This window comes from Bubalus kerabau, chromosome 8 (genome assembly GCF_029407905.1).
Source record: "Bubalus kerabau isolate K-KA32 ecotype Philippines breed swamp buffalo chromosome 8, PCC_UOA_SB_1v2, whole genome shotgun sequence".
Classification (NCBI taxonomy): Eukaryota; Metazoa; Chordata; class Mammalia; order Artiodactyla; family Bovidae; genus Bubalus; species Bubalus kerabau.
In genome coordinates, this window is record NC_073631.1 from 95,342,669 (window position 1) to 95,366,069 (window position 23,401).

The 23,401-nt window shown below is 43.4% G+C and overlaps 1 protein-coding gene across 2 annotated transcripts in view; it reads left to right on the top strand.

Annotated features, from left to right (window-relative positions):
- SND1 (staphylococcal nuclease and tudor domain containing 1) overlaps positions 1-23,401 on the top strand; it is a 422,591-nt gene that overhangs the window by 145,502 nt on the left and 253,688 nt on the right. For both annotated transcript variants that reach the window (XM_055590844.1, XM_055590845.1), the window contains exon 11: positions 7,745-7,834. In XM_055590844.1, coding sequence (XP_055446819.1) covers positions 7,745-7,834 — 90 coding nt within the window. The remainder of the gene's footprint in view (positions 1-7,744; positions 7,835-23,401) is intronic.

The following is a 23,401-nucleotide window of genomic DNA, read 5'->3' on the forward strand; positions in this document are numbered from 1 at the left end:
GTATGAGACATTGGGAGCCAAGGGAAAAGCTGACCAAACCAGGTGTTGAGTTTTCCTATCCCTAACCATTTTTAACTCTAAAAAGGCCCTGACATTATAGAATAATATAGCAAACTTTACTTTTTCTGCCTTGATGTCATACCATGTTGCTCAGATCCTCCTCTTTTTAAAGACACAGCCTTGCAGATAAAGTGCCTGGGCACTCATCCTCGACCCTGTTTCTTTCCTCTTGTTTCTTCCTCTGCCTATCCTGCATCAGTAACCAACCATTGACCTTCATTTCAAGGTATTTTTGTATTTTGGCTCTTTACATAGCTCCAGGAATAATGTTGTTTTTTAGTCTGTATTTAAATCATTATCATTCTGCAACTTACTTTCCTGCTCAGTGTTGTTTTTCAGATTTGTTTTATTGTGTTGTTCTCATTTAGACTAACTGCTCTGTGTTCTGCTCTGTGATTGTACCATAAACATGAGCACTGCCTTCCTTGTCTTGCACGAGCCAGGCTTCTCTTTGGTATATGCCTACCTGTAAGAAGAATTTCCTGGTATTTTTGGTATCTCATCTGGGAGACAACCCACTTGCAATGCAGGATACCCCGGTTTGATTCCTGGGTCAGGAAGATCCCCTGGAAAAGGGATAGACTACCCACTCCAGTATTCTTGCGCTTTCCTGGTGGCTCAGACAGCAAAGAATCTGCCTGCGATGCAGACATTAGTTTGAGACCTGGGTTTGATACCTGGGTTGGGAAGCTCCCCTGGAGGTGGGCATGGCCACCCACTTCAGTATACTTGTGTGGAGAACTCCCATGGATGGAGGAGCCTGGTGGGCTACAGTCCATGGGGTCGCAAAGAGTCGGACACAACTGAGCAACTAAGCACAGCACAGCAAGGAGAATTTCCTAAGTATTAGGGATGTATATCTCTAACTTCAACCTCATAAGAGTGTGTACATGGAGTAGCACCATGTGAATATGCCATAGTGGCCAAACCATATTATATTCCCATCGGTGGTTACAGCATACCCATTCCCCTACATCCTCATTTTTAGAGTTTGACAGTATAATCAATGTCCTACATTATCTCAGCTTAGGATGCCCTGATTATTAATGAAGTGATACCTGTCTTCATATGCTGAATGCCTCGCTGCCGTTCTTTTTTGTTTGTTTGTTTGTCTAATTATTTTATTTTTTAACTTTACAATATTGTATTGGTTTTGCCATACATCAAAATGAATCCGCCACAGGTATACATGTGTTCCCCATCCTGAACCCTCCTCCCTCCTCCCTCCCCATACCATTCCCCCGGGTCATCCCAGCGCACCAGCCTCAAACATCCAGTATCGTACATCGAACCTGGACTGGCGACTCGTTCCATATATGATATTATACATGTTTCAATACCATTCTCCCAAATCATCCCACCCTCTCCCTCTCCCACAGAGTCCGTAAGACTGTTCTATACATCAGTGTCTCTTTTGCTGTCTCGTATACAGGGTTATTGTTACCATCTTTCTAAATTCCATATATATGCTTTAGTATACTGTATTGGTGTTTTTCTTTCTGGCTTACTTCACTCTGTACAATAGGCTCCAGTTTCATCCACCTCATTAGAACTGATTCAAATGTATTCTTTTTAATGACTGAGTAATACTCCATTGTGTATATGTACCATACAAATGAAGCAACTTACAAACAACTAATCTCAAAAATATACAAGCAACTCCTACAGCTCAATTCCAGAAAAATAAATGACCCAATAAAAAAATGGGCCAAAGAACTAAATAGACATTTCTCCAAAGAAGACATACAGATGGCTAACAAACACATGAAAAGATGTTCAACATCACTCATTATCAGAGAAATGCAAATCAAAACCATTATGAGGTACCATTTCACACCAGTCAGAATGGCTGCGATCCAAAAGTCTACAAGCAATAAATGCTGGAGAGGGTGTGGAGAAAAGGGAACCCTCTTACACTGTTGGTGGGAATGCAAACTAGTACAGCCACTATGGAGAACAGTGTGGAGATTCCTTAAAAAACTGGAAATAGAACTGCCTTATGATCTTGCTGCCATTCTTTAGTGAAATGCCTGTTCATACCTCTCGGCCAATTTTTCTGTTGGATTGTTTCTCTTGATGATTCCAACTACTCTCACTACCACGCGTACCCACCTAACAGTATCTGCATCCACACACTTTGGGTGAATTATTGGAGCTCCTGTGAAAAGCCACTCCCTCCTTCCCTATGTAAAGACATTGCGTTAACAGCTCTATCCTCTTCATTCTGCATTATCACTTACTGGCTTTCCATGGGAACTGTGCCTATGATTTCTTCCCTCTAAAACCAGAAACCGAAACCCCTTCTCTTCACCCTGCTTCCTCCGCCAGCTACCACATAATGTCTTTGTGTTTTGTAGCAGAACTTTCTGAAGTATCACATGTACTCACTTTGTCCACTTTTTCTCTTCCCATTCCCAGTTCCTGTCAGGCTTTCCTACTGCTTCACCATAATTAATCTTGCCAGGTTACAGATGACCCACACTCAGCTTAATCCAAGTGGATTTTAGTCACTTGCCTCGTGCGTTGATACAGCCGATCTTTCCCTCCTCAGTTCACTTTTTTTCCTTGACTTGGACAAAACATTGGTCTTTTGTCCTGCTGAGATCACTGATTGCTCCTTCCCAGTCTCCTGTTTTTCATTCCTTCACTTATTCCTTACCTTTTAATGTTAAAATGCCCCAGTCCTCTGTGCTTCTCAGTCTCTTCACCTTAAATACCACCTATATGCTGCTACTGCTGCTGCTGCTGCTAAGTCGCTTCAGTCGTGTCCAACTCCGTGCGACCCCATGGACTGCAGCCTACCAGGCTCCTCCATCCATGGGATTTTCCAGGCAAGAGTACTGGAGTGGGGTGCCATTGCTTTCCCCGCACCTATATGCTGCTGCTGCTAAGTCGCTTCAGTCGTGTCCGACTCTGTGCGACCCCAGAGACGGCAGCCCACAAGGCTCCCCCGTCCCTGGGATTCTCCAGGCAAGAACACTGGAGTGGGTTGCCATTTCCTTCTCCAATGCAGGAAAGTGAAAAGTGAAAGTGAAGTCGCTCAGTCGTGTCCAATTCCTAGCAGCCCCATGGACTGCAGCCTACCAGGCTCCTCCGTCCATGGGATTTTCCAGGCAAGAGTACTGGAGTGGGGTGCCATTGCAGCCACTCCCAAATGTAAGTTACCAGCTCAGAGCTTTTCTCCAAACCCACACTACCCATGCAACACCTCAACTTGAGAGTTTAGCATGCCCGTAATCGAACTCCTGTTCTTACCCCCCTCTCTCTACCTGTGGTCTTCCTCATCTCATGTGATAAACCCACCACCCCACCAGTTACTCCTTTACCTTTGCTCATGCTTGACTTCTCCTTTTTTTCTCTTCTCACATTCCATCTACCCACTTTCAGAATATTCCCAGATTCGAACCACCAGTTCAGACGGTAAAACGTCTGTCTACAATGCGGGAGACCCAGGTTCAATCCCTGGGTTGGGAAGATCCTCTGGAGAAGGAAATGGCAATCCACTCCAGTACTATTGCCTGGAAAATTCCATGGACAGAGGAGCTTGGTAGGCTACAGTCCATGGGGTCGCAAAGAGTCGGACACGACTGAGCGACTTCACTTCGCTTCAACCACTTCTTCCTCTCTTACTGCTCCTTCTTGATGTAATCTACCATCATTTCCCACCGAGATTAATGCCATAATCTCCTAATCAGTCTTCCTTTGTTTTCTCCTTTCTTTGCTTTAGTGTCTGTTCTGAGCACAGTAGCCAAAGTAATTCCTTTAGATGTTAAGTCAGATGTGTCTTTGTCTGTTGTTCTTCCCTCTTGCTCTGTGCTGTAGCCACAGTGATGCCTCTGCTGTTCCTTCAACCCACCAGACATCTCCTAACTCGAGGCCTTTGCATTGGCTGTCCTCTCTGCCTTTCTCCAGATGACTGCATCCCATACCTCTTTTGAGTCTGTTAAAATGTAATGTGATGAGGGTAAGCCTCACTGAGAAGTTAATGCCTGTGGCTCAGTATTCCAGCTCTCTCTCACCTGGTTCTGCCTTTCTCTTTATCCGTTTCGCTTATCAGCTAAGGAATCTGTGCTTTGGCCCATCGGTTTGTTCATGATGCCTTTTAGTAAAGAACTCTAAAATTTTACTGGAGTCACATTTATCAATCTGTTCATGGTTTGTGTTTATTCAGCCTTGTTTTAAGAGCTCCCCCAGGATCCTTGGGTCCAGCAAAATTTTTGGCTACCGCTTTTTGGCTGCAAGATGGGCTGGATAAAATTTAGGCCTGAGATGGGGTTGAGAATAAAGACCTTGATTAGTGTGTGTTAGTCACTTAGTCGTGTTAGTGATCCCTTCTGTTCCCTCCAGATGAGTGTTGACCAGAGACCTCATTTTAGGAAGGTAAGATCCTGAGGGTGGGGGAGGATGCCGGGCATGTCTTTGGATGCTGAGATGCTGATATTGGGCTTCCTCCCCAGCCAAGAAGAGGTAAAATGATTGAAGTTACCTATAAAGCGAGTCATTGCCAGGCCTACATAGTCACTTCTCAGGATGAACAGTGATTACAGCACATACTGGTTTGTATATTATCCGCCCACCAGAAAAATCAAGCATTCTTTTCTATTTTTATTTATTTATTTCTTTTTTAGAAAAAGCATTTCCATGTAGATTAGAATCTAAACTAGACAGTCCATTTTAGCAGGCAAGATTCGGCTAAAGTCTTGTTTTCTCAGAATACATTCCATACCTCAATTGCCTCTTAGAGATTTCAAAGGCTTTTGTGTACCTGGTAATTTGGAGGAATTGCTTTTATTTTGTAGTTTCTTAGGGACTTCTAATATCTCTCTTGTAAGATGTTTACAGATGTCAATAGCTACTAGATCTGAAGGGTTAGAGTAACAAGATCATTCTGTTTTCACGTGTGATATCTTGTTTTCTGCTTGTGCTGTTAGTTCTTTCCTACGTTCATCAGAGACATATAATCAGACTCAAGTTGCCCTGCTTTTTATTGGGATGTTTGATGTACTGTTTTCTTCTTCTGAGAGTGTCTAGGCTCAGCCCAGTTCTGTCAAGCCCCTTTCTTGTTCAGGCTGCCATGTTCACACATTGAGGTGTGTCTCCTCCCATGGCCCTTATTTGAAATGCTTATGGAAACTGTTTCTTACCGTTCCTCGTTTTGGAGTTCCAGTCAGGGAACCTTGTCTTTACCTCGGTGGTGTTCCAGAATAAGCAGGGTAGGCGTCTGATACCAGGTTCTATGGCATATCCTAAGGCTGTGGAAGGGAAATTTTGGTTATTTTGTTTATGTCATTAAAAAAAAAAAGCAAATGTTCACTTGGTAATCACATACCTCCTCCCCGAATAGATTGCCCTGTATTGCTAGGGGAATAATATGAATACATTGGGACTGTTTTGCTCCTGATGGCCGATTCTGATAATCAGTGGTTTTTGTCTTTATTTAAAATTCTGTTCATTACTGACACCGTATCTTCTGTCTAGCAGTCTTTCTTACACTATGAATAGTGCTGTCATAAACTCTGCTTTAGGGCTTCTCAATAGTGACCTACTATAAGGAAAATTCAGTGTTGGGTTATTTCTTTAAAGAAGTTCATGGTTAGGGCTATACTTATTAGGCAGCAGTCATGCCACCATATGACTTGATCAGAGTTTAGAAATCCAAGTTGTTCCTATTCAGAGTGTGTAGATTCTCACACCTCAACTCGCAAAAGTGAAAAAGACTCAACTTCAATTCTGAAGGAGTCTTCACTTCTTTGAGGGGCACTGCAGTGATCCTGCTGCCTTTATTTTTTAAGCTAGAGAAATGAGAAGACAGTTGGTACATATGAAGCTTGAACTCAAAGAATTGTTCATATCCTTGGTGATATCAGTGAACTGAAATGTTTAAATGATGTGTTCTGGAGGCCAAGTCTTTCTTTGGGTCTAGGGGAAAACCTCTATTTTGATGCCTTTGACCTCAGGATGAAAATGATAAGTGTTCTCAATTTGAGTGTAGTTTGCTGCTTAAGAGAATGTAATTTGAATACTTGAAGTACAGAATGAAGTATATAGAGGTCTTGTGTCAGGTGTATAAGAGATGGCAAAGCAAACTTGAGCCCAGATGGACTAATCACACAGAATGGGAAGCAGTGACAGGCATCTGGGTTGGAGGTTATTGCTTAATTTTCTCTGATTTTTTTTTTTTCTCCAAATATCTGTTCATGCAGATGGCATACTTGTTCTCGTATATCATTCTGCATATTTCTTTTGTTAGTACATCCAAGTATTTGAATATATACTATAAGAGAGGTACTTGGGTCTGGGGTCACAGAGGACAACAGAAATGGACATGATCTCTGTTCTCATGGAACTCAAGGGGCTAGCGGGGGGAAGCATTAATCATACCAACCAATCTAGCCAGCATCTCCCAGTTTCTTATTCATATGCTCTAGTCCTGCATACCCTGTCCTACCCCAGCCCCAGACTTGTCAGATTCCTTCTCCTTTATCCCCTCTGTCCATTCCCCTGTCAGGTGCTGCTAATTCATTTCTTAAACTAGTTCTCACGTCTCAGTTCCCAGGTATGTTGCCTTTATCTGGACCCTCTCTCTTCATCTCAGTTGTTTCGCTCAAAACACCTCTTTTGGGGGCAGTCTGAGCTCCAAGAAATAACGAAGGGATTGATTGCAGTATTTGTTGAAATACGGTTTGTTCCTGCCTCTCTCGGAGAAGGCAATGGCACCCCACTCCAGTACTCTTGCCTGGAAAATCCCATGGATGGAGGAGTCTGGTGGGCTGCAGTCCATGGGGTCGCTAGAAGTCGGACACGACTGAGCGACTTCACTTTCACTTTTCACTTTCCTGCATTGGAGAAGGAAATGGCAACCCACTCCAGTGTTCTTGCCTGGAGAATCCCAGGGACGGGGGAGCCTGGTGGGCTGCCGTCTCTGGGGTCGCACAGAGTCAGACACGACTGAAGTGACTTAGCAGCAGCAGCCTGCCTCTCTACTTTTGCTCGTCTTGCTTTTTTCCCCATCTCTAGTTTTCTTCCTAGTTCATTCCTATCCTGCAAACTCATGTTACGTCCCACCTTGTCAATGAAACATCTCCCGATTACTTCTTTCTTTCCACTTCCCTGAATTCTAATAGCACTTAGTCCCTCGTCTGTATCACATAATTCAGCACTTATTCAAAACTGCTTCATGTTACTTCATAGTTACAGGATTTCTGCTATTATTATTGGTAGGTCACAAGGATTTTAAGTCCAGGATTATAACATACATTTACATAGTGCTTTGTCTGGGGCTAATAGTTGGTACGTGCTTAATAAAGGCTTATAGAGTAATAGAATGAGATTTATAGTATATCTGTAAATATTAGAAGGGCCCTGATAACTCAGCGAGCTGCTTTTATGTTGCAGTTTAGATAGCTGTTTCCCTGTTGAGGAACATTTAGGTTGTTTCCTGTTGCATAAACAATTCATTGCTTATTTTTGAGCCTGTCATTTGTAAAAGATAATTTTGTTCCCTGTAAAGCAACCAAATACTTAATCACTCACTATATATCCAGCAGTTATTCAATATTTGTCATACTGGAAGATGGAGCCTCCTTCAGGTGCATTGTCTGTATCTTGTGCTCTTGGCTGTGTTCCTGTCTCAGTTTTTGCTTTGATTTCCCATTCCTGATGTGATATTTTATTTTGCTTTAAGGATAAGAACAAGAAACTCCGTCCCCTCTATGACATTCCCTACATGTTTGAAGCCCGGGAATTTCTGCGGAAGAAGCTCATTGGGAAAAAGGTAAGCGATGACAGAAAGCTATTTGTGAATAGTTGTGTGTTGTTTTAAGCTGGGCCCTTGTGACAGAATCCCAAAGACCGGCAGATAGATGACTTGCCTCCCCCAAGTCAAGCGATTTTGCTTTGATACAAAGAGAGGAGTGCCTCTGTCTCAGGAAGTGACATCCCTCGGGAGAATTCTAAAATTGGGGCCCTGACCATAGTGTGATTGCCAAGGCGCTCACGGCGAGTTCTTTCCAGGGTCCAGGCTCAATTCCAGTTTCAGTAATTGCATGTTGCCCTGAGCTCCATTCACTTGGCTCTCTGCTTCTCTCCAGCCACCTCCATCAAAAGCTGGGGCTGTGGGATTTGCTAGGGAAAGAAGGTGGCTGCTCTTTACTGCTTTCCCTGTTTCTGTGGAGAAGAGGGAGCCTGCCTTGGTGCAGAAGAGAGCATGGTTTCCTGGTGGTTCTTGGGGAGACTTTCTGGTGGAGCCTGGAGGCCCTCAGAGGGCATTTCCTTGGGTTGTCAGAGCAGAATGTTCTAGGAGCTGCAGAACTTGCTGTTCTGTCAAGCGGATCATTAACCTCAGATCTTCCCCTGACTTTCCTTGACCTCCCCACCCTGCCTGTGCTGGGCATTTCTTTGTGTACTGGGTAAAGAGAGGGAATGAATTGGAGTATTTCCTTTGGTAATTGAGAGAAATTTGTGGAGAAGGACTGTGATTTGTCTTCTCCTTACTTTGTTTTGGTGGGAATTCTTCCAGGAAATGTTATGTTTTTGGCCAACTTTTGTTGTGGGTTAAGAAAGGCCATGGTTCTAAGTCTGGCCTCAGCATGTCGAAGCCATATTAGCATTCTTTACCTCCATGCAGGTTTTTAAATGATGGGAGTTGTGAGAGGTTTGTCAAAATAGTGTAAAAATAAATATAAATATAAGCCATTTTATTATAAACCATAGTCACTAGAATGATAAATTATAACAAGAGATTTTGAAGCTGGGCATAAGATGAAATTGCTAATTTTGAGGCAGAGACAGCAAACTGGGTTCCCTAACATGAGTATTAAATCTCCTCAGGTTCCTTCAGAAAATAGGCTCATTTGTCATTGTATAAAACTTGACAGAATGTTGTATTCATTCATGAAGTGTAGTGCAAATGATGGCTTTAAGCCTCTTTCAATTTCTAGATCTCCTGTTATCTGATCGAATGTCTAACATCTCTATTTCACCAAGTTGATACCATATCACTCATTTACTGGCTCATAAACAATGGCATAGAGACAAGCAGGGAATCCTATTCCCCACCCCGCCAGCCCCGATACATATGCATATCTATTGAAATCCGTCCAAGAATCTCCTTGAAAGGGGTGGCAGTGCATATTCACTTCGTGGGCAGCCAGTTGTGTGGCCTGTGTTATGGCCTCCACCTGCTTGGTTTGAATATTGCCCTCCCGGATTCTGCTTCATCTCTGGGAGCATAGATCACAGCTCAGGGTAGCAGCTGCTAAATGGTTTTAGGTTAGTCCAGGGCCCTGCTCTCAAACACTGTGCGCCTGCTGGGCCTTTGTAAAGTCCTCTGTCTCAGGATAAAAGGACTAACCTCCAGTGTCAGATTTGGTGGCAATTCTTAAGCAATTAGTCTCCTTCTTGGTGGGAGAAACCTCATTTACTGGTGCCTCTGTATCAGAGTTGATTGGATTCTGTTTGTGCTGAGACCAAGTTTTGTCCCCCACGGTGACACTGTATAAATGATGAATACTGTGTCCCCACATAGGGAGAAGGACGCAGCTCAGCTCTGCTGGGCTAGAACATTCCTGATGCAAACTGCTTTTCCTGACTCACCACCTGAAACCACTTGCCTGTCTTCTGGGCGCATCAGTTGCAACAGCAAACACCCATGTGCTCTGGAGTCTGGGAGCAGACAGGGCAGCGGCTGCCTCAAGGGGGTGGCCCGCACATCATCACACATTTCTGCCAATTCCCTTCAGACCTCTGCAGCTGTCGAGAGCAGCATGTAGTGATTAAGAGGCACCGAGAGGGTGCATGCGGGCCTGTGTGTGCCCGTGTGCACGGAAGCTGATTAGGGCTGCCTGTCACAGCTTAAGCAAGATAATGGAGGTAAAAATCATCTTCTCTGCCCAGACTATTATTTGACCATCCCAGAGAGTCTATAATAAGACAGTTTGGAGGGATTTCTAGAATGTAGAGAAATAAGATTGAAGGTAAAGTGGTGCAGTGCTTTGTTAGATTCAGTGGCCTCCATTTCAGTTATGGAAATGCACTTTGGTTCACTCCCCAGATTTATTTCTGGCTAAATGCCTTAATTAAAGTAACCAGACACCTCTCTGAGTCTTGGTTTTATCTTTTTGGAGCTGGGAATATTATTTGCCTTTCCTCTCTCATGGATGAGAATCTGCCATAAAACTAGTCATTCATGTTTTTCCAGATGCCTATTAAGATTTTGTTTTGTTTAGTGATACTGCTTTCATGTAGAATCTAGCATAGCCTGACTTTTTCAGGTGAGGTCAAGAGATGTAATCCATGGGCAACTAATTTGCCCTTGCCCAGATTTGGGTGTTACCTGATACCCACTTTCACAAAATGAGTATGCGCTTGTGTTAGAATATATATTTGTGTGTGTGTTTGTGTTTTGTGTGGTTTGAGGAAGAAGTAGAAGATATATATATCCTGGAAGAGTTTCGGAAGCTGTCTGAATTGCCACACTGCCTGGTCGAATGCCCTCCCCATCCCCCTGTTTACCATCTGCCATCTGTGCATTCACTCAGATTTGACTCAGGGAATATGCATGAAGGAGAGAACTGTCTGACTGATTTCTTCTGGGGTTCTTCATGGTCCCAGTGTAGTGGACACATGGGATTCTTGGTAACTTCAGCATGTCCTGTAGTCTTCCAGAATGGTATCCTTACTTTGTGTAAGATGATGAGATTGTGATGCCCTTCTAAGAGAACCAGAGCTACAGTCCTCTTCTAATCGAAAGAACAGTTTCTTTCCCTGTGTATTTTTTTTCCTTAATATTTAGAGATTGTCAGCCCTAGGAAAGCACGAGTTTGTATGTCTAAGTCATTTTACTCTCAGTGGAATAAGGTGATGGTAGCTGGGAATCTTCATTTGGAATTTTCCACAGCTATTTCATAGAATCTCTAAATATTTTTTAATCTGTTTAATACAGCATTTACAAATGACATGTGAATCACTGTAACTTCTATCCCTTGATTGTGGAATTTTTGTCACCATGGGAACCATTGTGTTCAAAGTTGTAACTTGTTTGGACCATTGAAGGGTCAGAAATGGTGGATGAAATGAAATTCCAAAAAGTGATGAAGCTTCAGCCCTGGCAGTAGAAAGTTGCTCAGTCCAGGCTGTCCTGTCTCTAGAAGTTCTACCCCCACCCCTGCCCTGCACCAGTTCATGTATTCCCTAAAGAGTTCACCACTGTTTTCATTGAATAAGTAAATTGGGGAATGAGGCACATTTGTAAACCAGTAGCTGACTTTGTGTGCTTTTTATGTCATTAAAATTTGTCCTGTAAACTATGCAGACTCTTTTTAGGCACTCAAAATTAGGTAATTTTCTTGATAAATGCAGACATTTGAAAAGTTATTGGGCTATAAATTAGGGAATTATTACTTTAGATTGTTCTTTTTTTGGAAGCCTATTTTACTTGAGGGTCATGCTTTTATGGGGGGGGGGGTGGGGATGATTTCTGTGTGTGCCAGATTTAACAATTCCAGCAGGTTCAAGACTGAACCTCATGAAAAATCTGTTCTCACTTTTTAGAATGGTTGGTATAGTATGTAAACGATATTATCTCTATTCTGAGTTAATGTACTTTTATGAGCCAGGCTGGCAACCCAACCACTGTTAATAGCCTTGCTTCTCTGGGATAAAATATTCTGAATGTCTAAGTCGACTATAGAAGATACGGCTCATTTGTTCTTCACTGGCTACCTGTGCATGATTTTCATGCCATTCCAATATGTATGTATGCTACATACATATTGTATGTATTGTTGTTTTACAGCACTTCATATAATGCTCATTTTAGCTTAAAAATTTAGAGCTGTCATTTATTGAGTTGGTTGTTCCTGGTAGACACTGAATTTTGTTTTCACTTTTTAATATCTTCACCTCTGCCCTGAAAGATATATGTATCATTCCTATTTTATAGACATAGAAACCAAAACTTACCCCAGATGTCCATGCTCTTAATGATGATTCTGATGATAAAGGGTGTCCGGAAAGGCCTGCTTTCCTCTTGTGTGTACTGACTGGTGTGTAGATGGCCAGGGTCAGGGTGCTTTGGGGGCATGACCGTCCTTGTGTGTGACACCCTACCTGCTGTGAGAAGTTGATTCTCTGCCGCCACAGCATCCTTGTCCACAGATAGCTGCAGGTGGTCAGAGCACCAGGGATCAACCCTCTGAATGCCTTCAGCCCTCTAGACATTATCTCATGAGTCTTTGAGATGTCCCTGTGAAATGATGTTTCCTCAGATTGCTCCTCCGAGAAGCCTGTGTCAGATTACATGATCTTCTTCAGTTCCACAGACAATGTGAGGTCATAGCAAACAAACAGTGTTAAGCCAGTGTGGAGCTCGGTTTTACTTTCTCTCCCATCTTCTGGCAGAGGTGAGGCTTCTGGGAGAAGGGATAGGGCAGGTTACTTTTTTCTTTTTTAATCTTCGGCAGGGCCCCCCGCAGGTTGAGGAACACACTCAGTGCTCCAGTCCCTGTGTGAGCACGGGACCCTGAGGAGACCCCGTGTAGCTTTCCTCAGCCGACGTGGCACTCAATTCAGCCGGTGGGTGCTCTTCAAGGGCGTGGGGCTTCCTTGAGAATTCATTTACTGTTCTCACAGGCTGCGTCGCAAAAATACTTTTGCTGTGTGTTAACTTAATCCCCTGTGTTAAGTACAAAGCTGGCAGTCTGGAGATTCTTGTTCTTAATTACCTCTGATGCAGTTTAGTTTGGTTTTTATAAACATTTCCTTTGTCATCTCCACATTTTTCACTTCATATTAATGTGATTCACTCACGCCATGGAAAAGTCCTCTACATTAATGATCAAAACAGGCCCTAGGGTTGAGTATGCATTGTGATTTAAATTGACAGGTTTATGTGAGGTTGCTTGTCCTTGCCTTCTCAGTGCCAGCTGTTACCATCAGTGTGGCTGTAAATTTTTTGAATAAATGGCTGAAGATATTCACCAAATCGAGATGTTTTGAATTGGCTCGTATTTTCTGACCATACCTTTTCCGAGTAAGACTTCTCCCACGTGGACTGGACGAGAGCATGTCGGTGCACCGCAGGAGGCCAGGGGTCATTGGAGATGCCATTGACCTCTTGGCTGGACTCATCAGCTCTCTTGTCTGGTGTAGGTAATTAACAGAAATGACCGTAGGGTTTCTGGAAACTCACTTGTTCCCAGCAAGGTAGCATTCTCCTGGCTGCCACTTGAGAGCTCTTCTTGATGAGCTCTTGGTTTTGTTTTATCTGTAGGTGGGGCAGAGTACCTCTGTGATTTAGAGACCGTCAGGGTGTTGAGCTGAGCATGTAGCTCTTTGGTGAAGTGTGGTATTTGTATCAAGTATATTCTTATGCCTTCTTCAGAAAGGATGTCTTATATAAATGAAGAAACCAGAAATTGAAACTGCATTCCTGAAAATTTCTTCTGTAGGCTTACCTGTGGGAAATGGTTTATTAGATACCAGGATCCTCAAGATCTCCTGTCTCTGGGTACTGTTAGACCTTACTGGGTTTAAAGACCTTCTTCCCTGGACTCCCAGGTTGCTCGTAGGTTTTGGTGAGAGTCCTTATATTTATAACTGATTGTCAGTTGGCTTGTCTTAAGCCACCCACTCCTGATCTTTTCACCCAAGATTCTGAAATATCGTCCTTAGGGCTGGAACTTTCCATGCCTGTTCTCTGCAAACTGGGCTTTTATTTTAGGGGGAGATTTGTGCTGAATCAGCTCAGCTGTGTTTGGGGGTAGGGAGAGGACAGGCTTTTTTTCCCTACTTTAAAAATAACCCTTGTGTGCCAAAAAACCCTATAAAATATGCTGAATTGCAAATCTTCCAACTTCCTATACCTCCTGGTTTACAGCGAATAGATTCTTTTGAGCTTGGGCTCAATGGTAATGTACAGAATATCTTACAGTGTGTGGAAGGGAGTAAAGTGAGACTACCCAGACGTGCTCTGTTGAGAAGCAAACCCAACTCTTTTTATCTTTTCTCACAATATTTTTTCCCTAGTAGTTCCGTCTTCTAAGGGTTTGTATAGGGATAGTACATATAAAGTTTCTAGGAAGAAAGATTTTGGTATATTTGCAAAATCAGACATCATTCCAAAGTAGTGAGTCCAAATTTTAGGCATAGACTCTTTAAGATTTCTTTCTGTGGCCTCTGTTTTTGATGTGTCCAGAAAGTTAGGCTAATATTTCCAGTTGATTGAGTATCTTTCCTAAGGACATGGAACAACTTGTGGGTGTACAAGAGGGTAGTATGCACAATTGTCTGGTTCTAAGGTGGACATTCCGGAGAAGGCAATGGCACCCCACTCCAGTACTCTTGCCTGGAAAATCCCATGGATGGAGGAGCCTGGTAGGCTGCAGTCCATGGGGTCTCAAGGAGTCGGACACGACTGAGCGACTTCTTTTTCACTTTTCACTTTCACACATTGGAGAAGGAAATGGCAACCCACTCCAGTGTTCTTGCCTGGAGAATCCCAGGGACAAGAGCCTGGTGGGCTGCCGTCTATGGGGTCGCACAGAGTCGGACACAACTGACGTGACTTAGCAGCAAGGTGGAAATTCCTCCAATTCATTACAGTTGGGTGACTCAAGTGGTGTCTTGCTGCTGCTGCTAAGTCCGCTTAGTCGTTTCCGACTCTTAGCAACCCCATTGACCGCAGCCTACCAGGCTCCTCCATCCATGGGATTTTCCAGGCAAGAGTACTGGAGTGGGGTGCCATTGCCTTCTCCCAAGTGGTGTCTTAGGGCTTCATAATTGAGGTCATACGGTTGTGAGCTCAAAGGCTATGTGCTCCTTGTTTTAATACATTTAAAATCTGAGCAAAGGTTTTATTCTTACCGATTCAAGGTCTTTTGTTGATACCTAGAACTGCCTTCTTGCTTCCATTGACTAGTTTTCTTTCCTCTGGCAAGCTTTCAGATATTCCTGTGTGTGTGCTCAGTTGTGTCTGACTCTTTGAGACCCCATGGACTGTAGCTCGCCAGGCTTCTCTGTCCATCGGATTCTCCAGGCAAGAATACTGGAGTGGGTGGACATGCCCTCTTCCAGGGATCTTCCTGGTCCAGGGATCAAACCTGTGTCTCTTGGGTCTCCTGCACTGGCATGCGGCTGAGCATTGCAGTTCTGCCCTATAAGGACTGCTGGCTTGGACAGTCTTTCCTGGTGGTGTCATGATAATAGGTGTAGTGGGCTGAGTAGTGTCCCCTTAGAATTCGTGTCGTTTTGGAACCTCAGAATGTGACTTTATATGGAAATAGTCTCTAAGGATGTGATGGGTTACAATGAGATCCTACTGGTTTAGGGTAGGGTCAAAACCCAAAGACCCATGCTCTCATCAGAAGAGGGTAAGACACAGATGGAAGGGCATAGGACAGTGGAGTTGGAGATGTAAGTGACGCATCTTCGTCTGTCTGGCCAGTTGATTCCTGACTGGAGTTCCCATTCTTAAGTTTTGTACTTTAGTGATAAGCTCCTTTGAAAAGTAAGCCATCAGTTGGGGTTTTATGTTGATGTTCTTTCACCTCTGACCCCCTGCCTGTCTTGTCTTTCTTGCATTTTTTTCTTTCCCTCCTTTCTTCTCCCAGGCTTTAATGCCTGTGATCTCCAGACCAGCTGACAGTTGATACAGAATAACCAATACTTGGGCTTCCCTGGTGGCTCATTGGTAAAGAATCCATCTGCCAGTGCAGGAGATGTGGGTCTGATCCCTGATCTGGGAAGATCCCTGGAGAAGGAAATTGCAACCCACTCCAGTATTCTTGCCTGGAGAACCCCATGGACAGAGGAACCTGGCAGGCTACCATCCCTGAGGTTGCAAAAGTCAGATACAACTTAGCGACTGAAAGATGACTACGACAGCCATTACTTGAGCACATTTCTAGTGTTGTTGGCAGGCTCACCCAAAGACTTCTGCCTTGTTTCCCTTCCTTGAAGAATCAGTGCTGACGTCTACTTAAGAAGGCTGCTATAGTCACAGGGCTTCCATCATTTCGACTTTGATCATTAGCATTTTGAAATATGGCACACCCTGGGAGAAATCATTCTGGCAGGAGCTTTTGATGAACTATGCTCATCCCATTTAAGGCTGATGAATAGGACATTAGGAATAATTAGCAGAGGCCTGGTCTGCAGTGCCACGTGAAACAGGTCACTTGCGTAGGTGTGTGCCACGGGGAGCTGTGCCTGAGTTTCTCCTGTCACTATAGGAATCTCAGTTTTTGTCTTCAATCTAGTCTTTTTGGACTAGATAATTTTTCTGTGGCTTTGCCTTCCCTCCTCTTCTGGCTGTAAAAAGTGATTGGACTGGGCTGGGCTAATGAGTAGGTGGCCCTATTCAGAAGACGAAGGTTGAATAGGCTTATTCTCTTTGAGGACTGAGCCCCTAAAGCTTTGGTCATGCCTCATCACTTGATCGTATAAGAAAGCCAGAAGAGGAAGCCTGGTGAAATCAACTCATTTTTATTATTCAGCAAATAGTTCTTGAGCAACTACTCCATACCACACCTTGTTCCAGACATTGGGGTTTAAACCTTAAAAACATCTGTGCTCATGGAACTAATAGTCCAGAAAAGCCACATGATGGTTGGGTACCTTTTGGGAGGTAAAATGTGAATAGAGTATCATCTCTGTCACAAGCTGCCTACAGTCTAACTGCGATAAGATTGCATCAAAATGTGCAAAGTTGAATAAGAATAGATTTGAATATCTGGTGAGATAAGAAACATGTCTCTTGGCAAGATTGGATTAATATTAATGTGAATTATACAGATCACAGTTGTCTTTCAGAGACAGGAGAGGTCCCACCTGCTGTGTGACCTCATGCGCTCAGTGGCTTCAGCGGCCTGTTACATATGAATATTTCTACCCTTTGGTTCTTTCTCTGCCTTCAGATGTACTTCCAACTGCTGAACACTGGATCCCCAGATAGAGATGCCAGGAGAGAGGTGTCAGCTATTAGGTCTAAAATGTAGCTTTTGGCTTCCATATGGTTTTCTTCTCTGCCCACAAACCGCCTTGGTACCTTTGGCTGCTACTGCTGCTAAGTTGCTTCAGTCATGTCCGACTCTGTGCGACCCCATAGATGGCAGCCCACGAGGCTCCCCGTCCGTGGGATTCTCCAGGCAAGAACACTGGAGTGGGTTGCCATTTCCTTCTCCAATGCATGAAGGTGAAAAGTGAAAGTGAAGATGCTCAGTGGTGTCTGACTCTTAGCAACCCCATGGAGTGCAGCCTACCAGGCTCTTCCGCCCATGGGATTTTCCAGGCGAGAGTACTGGAGTGCGGTGCCATTGCCTTCTCCTAGTACCTTTTGGTGGTCTTAAATATTGTCACCACCCAGCCATCATCCCAAAGTTTAGTATTGGCAATCTCCCCATCCCAAGTTCACCTCATTCTGCCATAGTTATCACTTCCAAATCTTCCTTTACCCAGTGTTACCCATGGCTATGAGTCTGTATGCTCCTTATCTCCCAGTTATTGCAACTGTGTCTTAAGCGGATCTGCTCCTTCTAGTCTCTGCCATCTTTCACAGTGCTGTCAGAATTGCTTTCTGTGTTCACAGTCGTGGTCACCTCACAGACTCGTGTACCCAGATGCCTGCAGGAAAGCTCCTGCCTCCTTAAATGAAGAGAAAAGAAAGCTGGTTGTGTATAAAATATCATAATGTCATTTAGGGATGTTTCCATTTCCAGTCTCACTTCCTACTCTACCCTCCATATGATACATCATAAAGAACTTCTCACCCTTGCATCAACGTGCCGAGCCCTTTCACAGCTTCCTGCCTTCACACTTCTTTTTCTGTAAGGATCTTAGCACGGTCCTCTATTCCTGGCTCCCCATGTAATGTTGGGGCCCCTCCACCCTGTCATTCCCCTGTGCTGGTTTCTGGAGTATCTGTTCCCAGGTCTGACCTCCCTCCCTCACCCCTATCAGGCAAAGAGCCTGTCTGACCTTTTTCTTCAGCTCTCAGCTCCTGATGTCAGGAATCACATTAGGATCCCCCAGTAATAAGTCTCTACAGAAGCAGTGGAATTTGTCCTCCACCTGGCAGTTCTTAAAAATCGGAAGTCTTTAGATATAGAGAAGGGATGTAGAAAGCTCATTGCATAGCTCTGAGCTAGGCAGATGGTTTTTCTGTCACCTGTCTTCTTCAATTTCCTCATTCTAATATAGACCTCGAGCCCCACTCCAAAGAGACTTCAGGCGTAGCTCTGTCTGACAGATAAAACCATGGCCTTACAAATAGGTAGAATGAGGATGTTTCTCGTGTGTTTTCCTGGATATGAGTTGTGGTTATGAACTGATGACTCCCCCCAACTGGCAGTGTGCCCGGGGGCTGTTCCTGAGGCAGCCGGAGCAGCCGCTCCTTGGTTCAGGAGGCCTACTTTGGGGCCGTTTCTGCGTCCTTTTGAAACCTGTGCAGCATTTGTAATTTGTTCTCTTTAAAAAACAATTTTTGACAGAGAGGCTTACTCAACTAGTAGGCAGTAAGTGAATATTTTTCACTTGAATCCTTCATTACGATTTTAAACCTCTAAATGACAGATGTTTGATGGCCCCTGACTGCTGCCTGCTGTGCTCGTTCCCAGGGACGTGGGCTCCATAATGTCCATCTTCCCGAACAATAGTCCAGATGAATTGGAAATAAAGAAGTCCCTGACTGGCTCCACTTAGCCATTTCTGCGACGTATGGCTTGCCTTATAGCCTGGCAGGTTGCTGCTGAGCCCGGCTCCTCAGAGCCTGTCAGGCTAAACTTGGATGTGAGGAGGAGGTGGAGAGGACTGTTGGGCAGGAGAGGCCAGTTGAGCGTGGGGTTTTCCTGCTGGAGGCCCCCAACAGGGGGCCTGTAAACCTCTGACACCCCTTAACGTCATTCTAATATAGACTTCGAGGGAAAGGAGGAGAGGAGGGAAGTAAATAGCGGAGTGACCCGGGCCCTGATTAGGAATTGGTTGAATGTTGCGGTGAAATCTTGCCACATGCAGCTAGACAGTGGCAGAAGCTTCTTTACTCTCCTAGTGAGTCTTAAGAGCTGAGAGATGCATCCCTAACCAACCATATGGTCTGTGCATTCTCACCGCCTCTGTTTCTCCATTTGTAAAATGGGCATGGTCTATTTCAACAGCTGTGACTCCTCAGGTGTGCAGGTATAGCGAAGCGATGGAAGCAGCCCCCTGCCTTAGGGGGTAACTTTTGGGGTAGGGCACAAAGGGTGGACCCATGTAGGCTCCTCGGGATGTGAATAGAAACTAGCACCTCAAGTGCAGCTCTGCGGCCGCATCCACAGTTATCAGCCTGCATCACAATGAACAGGAGGGATATTTTTGTGACCTCAGAGGCCAAAAGATACACAGCTGAAGATTGTGTGTGTTCAAATTCTTATACTTGGGGTGATTTTCTTTCTTTCAGTCTGCCTTGTTTTCTTGATCTGTAAAATACAAAGGAATCTGCCTTTCAGAAAGGGTCATTGTTCATCCTGGTATCTCTGATGAGACTCTTTGATGTAATGGGCGTCTCCCGAGTTGCCCAAAAAGTTCGTTCGGGTTTTCCTGTAAATACAGCCAACCCAAATACTGATCACTGTGTAGTTTTCCCAGTAGGGAAAAGGGCAGGCTAATTTCCCTTGCCTGGGCCAGAGGTGCAAAAACACCATTGCCTGCTACCCACGGACATGAAGTACACCTAGTCCTTGTTCACTTAACCCCATGACCTTGGATTATGGTTCCTTTTATTTCCTTAATTTCCTTGTCAGCAAAAGGGGAATGAACATTTTTTGCCCGTTTTTGCTGAATTGATTGATCTACTTGATCTTTTTATAGTCCTTTGAGTTTAATTTTTTGACACCAAAGACATATTTTACTTCAAATAACAATATAATGTGAATACCTGCAGTAGCCAAAACACAAGATTTGAGAGGTGCGTTTAAATGGGTGAAGATAAATCTCTACCCCCTGTATGGCGTGGCTTTAATTATCCTTAACCTACCAGACTCCTGCTTCTGTAAGAGAAAGCTCGGAGATTGAATTCATTCTTTTCCCGCTATACTTATATTAATGTTATGGTCAGAGTATTTTTTCTGTCTTTTCACCTGAAATTTAAAGTTTAAACTGTTATGGTTGGGGTCACAGTTTTCCCAATGGGGATAGCGCCTCTTTGCTCCCTTTTCCGAAACCTGTGTCTTCAGCTGATTGTTTTTATCGTTCATCAGCTTGCTACATTTGGTGAACATGGCTTTGGAAACCAAATGTGTCAGAATGACTGACCCCTTGAGGCGGCCCAGAGCCTTTTCACATTTTCTACTAGTTTCTTCCATTGCCCGTGGCGGTGCCAGCCATGGGGAAGAAAAGCGGTGTGTGGTTTGAACTCCGCAGCATGGGAGGGTTTTTGAAGATGAAAGACAAGGATAAGTCGTGTTGCTGTTCTTCAGAGCTGCTGGTTTGGTGGTCGCTAATCGGAGTTTCTGAAGAGAAAATGGTCATATGATCACTAAGTCTAGATAGATTTATTGTGTCTCTCTTGCCGTTCTGAGAGTGAATGTGATATTGATAGCCTCTCGTATTTTTTCCTTTTCACACACCTACTCCCTCTTCCTTTCCTTCTGTCTCTAACCTTCTGGTGGTTTCCTTCTTCCTGCCTCTTCTGCCTTCCATTTTCCATCCCCCTCCTCAGAGGTGCTCAGACCCACAACCCGAACAGCTTCAGAATTCCAAGCTTGTGGTGGCTCTCATGGTCCAGTTCACACGCCCATCTACCGAGCTGTCTGACCTGGCCATTGCACTGGATCCCTGGGCCCTTTTGGGCCATAAGAGGGAAAAAGTGATTTGCTAATGTCATCTTTTCTTGTTTCTGTTCTTCCTCCCAGCAGCATGGAACTTGGTCCATGATCAAAGCTGACAAAGCATCAGCTTCTGTCTGAACAAGTTCACTCAGTTTGCTTGGCGGATCCAGTTTCTCCCTGGGCTTGGGCCATCTCGGATGAGCATAGAATTTGACAGGCTAGGTGACGCTGTGTACATTTTAAGTTACCTGCTTGAACCATCGCTTGCTCTGTTTTTGGAAAAAGGAAAGCACGCATGAGGAAGAAACTGTTGGTCACCCCTTCTAGCCAGGACTGGGCCAGTATGTGTGTGCTTGCTAGGTGCTTGGGTGTTGTACTCGTTAAGAAAGGAGAAACTGTTTGGTTGACCGTGGGACCTGCTTCCAAATCTGGGAACGTGTGTCTTCTCTGCATGGTTCTCCTTGCAACTGATATTTGCATTTGTTTCTCCCCTGACTCCAAGCCATTGTCCCTGTCCTTCACCCTGTGTGTCCAGGTTGATTTGGGGGTTCTTCTTTCCTCCTTTTCTTGCAGAGATTCCTCTTTGCATTGATATGTATCTATGGCAAGGCAAAGATACTTTTTAAATTTAATTTTTAAACAGCCAGGAAGCCATAATTTGAAACATTTTTTGGTTGTTTTATATAACATGTTCTTTACTTTTTTAAAAAAAATAGATGGAGGTTTCATTTTTAGAAAGGACGTATATGGATAAAGCCATGCATCTTTTTTTATTTTCTCCTGAAGACTTTCAAAGTCAAATCAAGAAACTAAATCCTCTTTGTTGTTTCATTTGCTGAAACAGATATTTTGAAGTCATTTGGCAGGAAAGCCAATATGGAAACACAGGATATTTTTGACAAATTATTGTATAAAATAGGCAGACCCTTAAATTAGTTTACATATCTTTTAGGCATTTGTTGGAAAGTCAATAACATTGTTTTAAGTTTTTGTGTGTGTGTGTGGGGGGGGGTTGCGTTACTCTTACTTTTTGTGTTAATTGAGTAGGTAATACGTTTAAAACTCAAAATGCTGACAAAGGCTGTATTAATCAAAGAGTTCCCTTCTACCCTGGTCCTTCAGCAATTCAGTTTACCTCCTCAGAAATAACTAGTATTATCATTTACTTGTAAATCTTTTCCAGAGATATTTTAGGCCAATATAGACAGATGTGTTTGTGGGTGTATATTCTTCAAATACTAGTATCATAAATAGTTAAAATTTCATATATATTGCCCAAAATGATATCTTTGCATTTGTATTTCATTTTTATGTGCTTAAAAGTACTAAAGAGTTTTTGTTGTTTTCTCTATGACAATAATTTTTCTACTTGAAAGTGTAAGTATGAATTCAGCTAATATTGGGGAGAATGTCCATTCGGTATGACAGTGTATTTTGTTTTTGCTGCTTTGCTATAAATAACACATACTGCCTGTTTTATCAGTGACAAAAGCAACACTTATTCACTCTAAAAAAAAAATTTCTGAAAGAAAAGTTAAAGCAAAAGGAAACTACCACCCAGGGTAGCATCTGTTAATGCTTAAGTATGTATTATTCCAATCTTCTTTTTATGCATTTGGGTATTTGCATAATTTTCAACTTAGCTAATAATTATATGGTACTTAGTGTTTTGTAACCTTCAATATGATGATTTCCCTGTATCATTTAAATAGACTCTTACACATGAAGTACTTTTATTATTTAACATCAATTGAGTATTTAATCAATATCCTATTTTTGGCTATTTGTCGCGGTTTAGCATATGGACTTTTGGAAGCAAAAAGACGTGGGTTTGAATCTCTGGGGTAGCATTACCTAATCCAGGCCTGTCATGATCATTAAATGAGGTAATGTATGGAAAGTACTTACTGCAGTGCTCGGCACATTGTAAGAGCTCAATCGATAATCGCAAAGTACTGAGTCAGGGCTTGGGAAAATGAAGAACAGGGAGCAGTATATAATACGACAAATAAAATGTGAGGTTGTTCTATTCTGTGTCCTGATAAGGTTGAATGAGAGAAAAGGAAGATGGCCATTCATTTTATTTTCTTCGACCTCTGTTGGCTTGAAAACCAATCTTAAGAAGATGACACTCAATTGCTTGCCCTTCTTTTTAAGAAAACCTTTTTGATCCACAAGTGCTCAGTGGCCCTGACTTGTATCTGCCTGACTCATAGAGGAAGTGGGGAGTAGGCCTGGGGAAGGAAGAGCCTGGAGAGAACTCTTAACATCCAGTTTGCTTCTTTTCTGAGATTCCTCGTACATTTTTTATAGCTTGATAGAGTTTCCATGGGAACTGGCAGGAGATCTGATGAGAACTTAACTTTCTATGACCCAAAGTAAGCTAAATAAAGGACAAAATATGCCCCAACCAGCATTTTTTTTTAGCCCCCAGTCTCTCTGAGAGTCTCAAACTTGAAGTCTCTGTCTCCTGAACTTACCTATCCAAGAAACACAGCTGTTTGATCATTAGTTAGAAATAAATGTTTGATTTCCTTCTT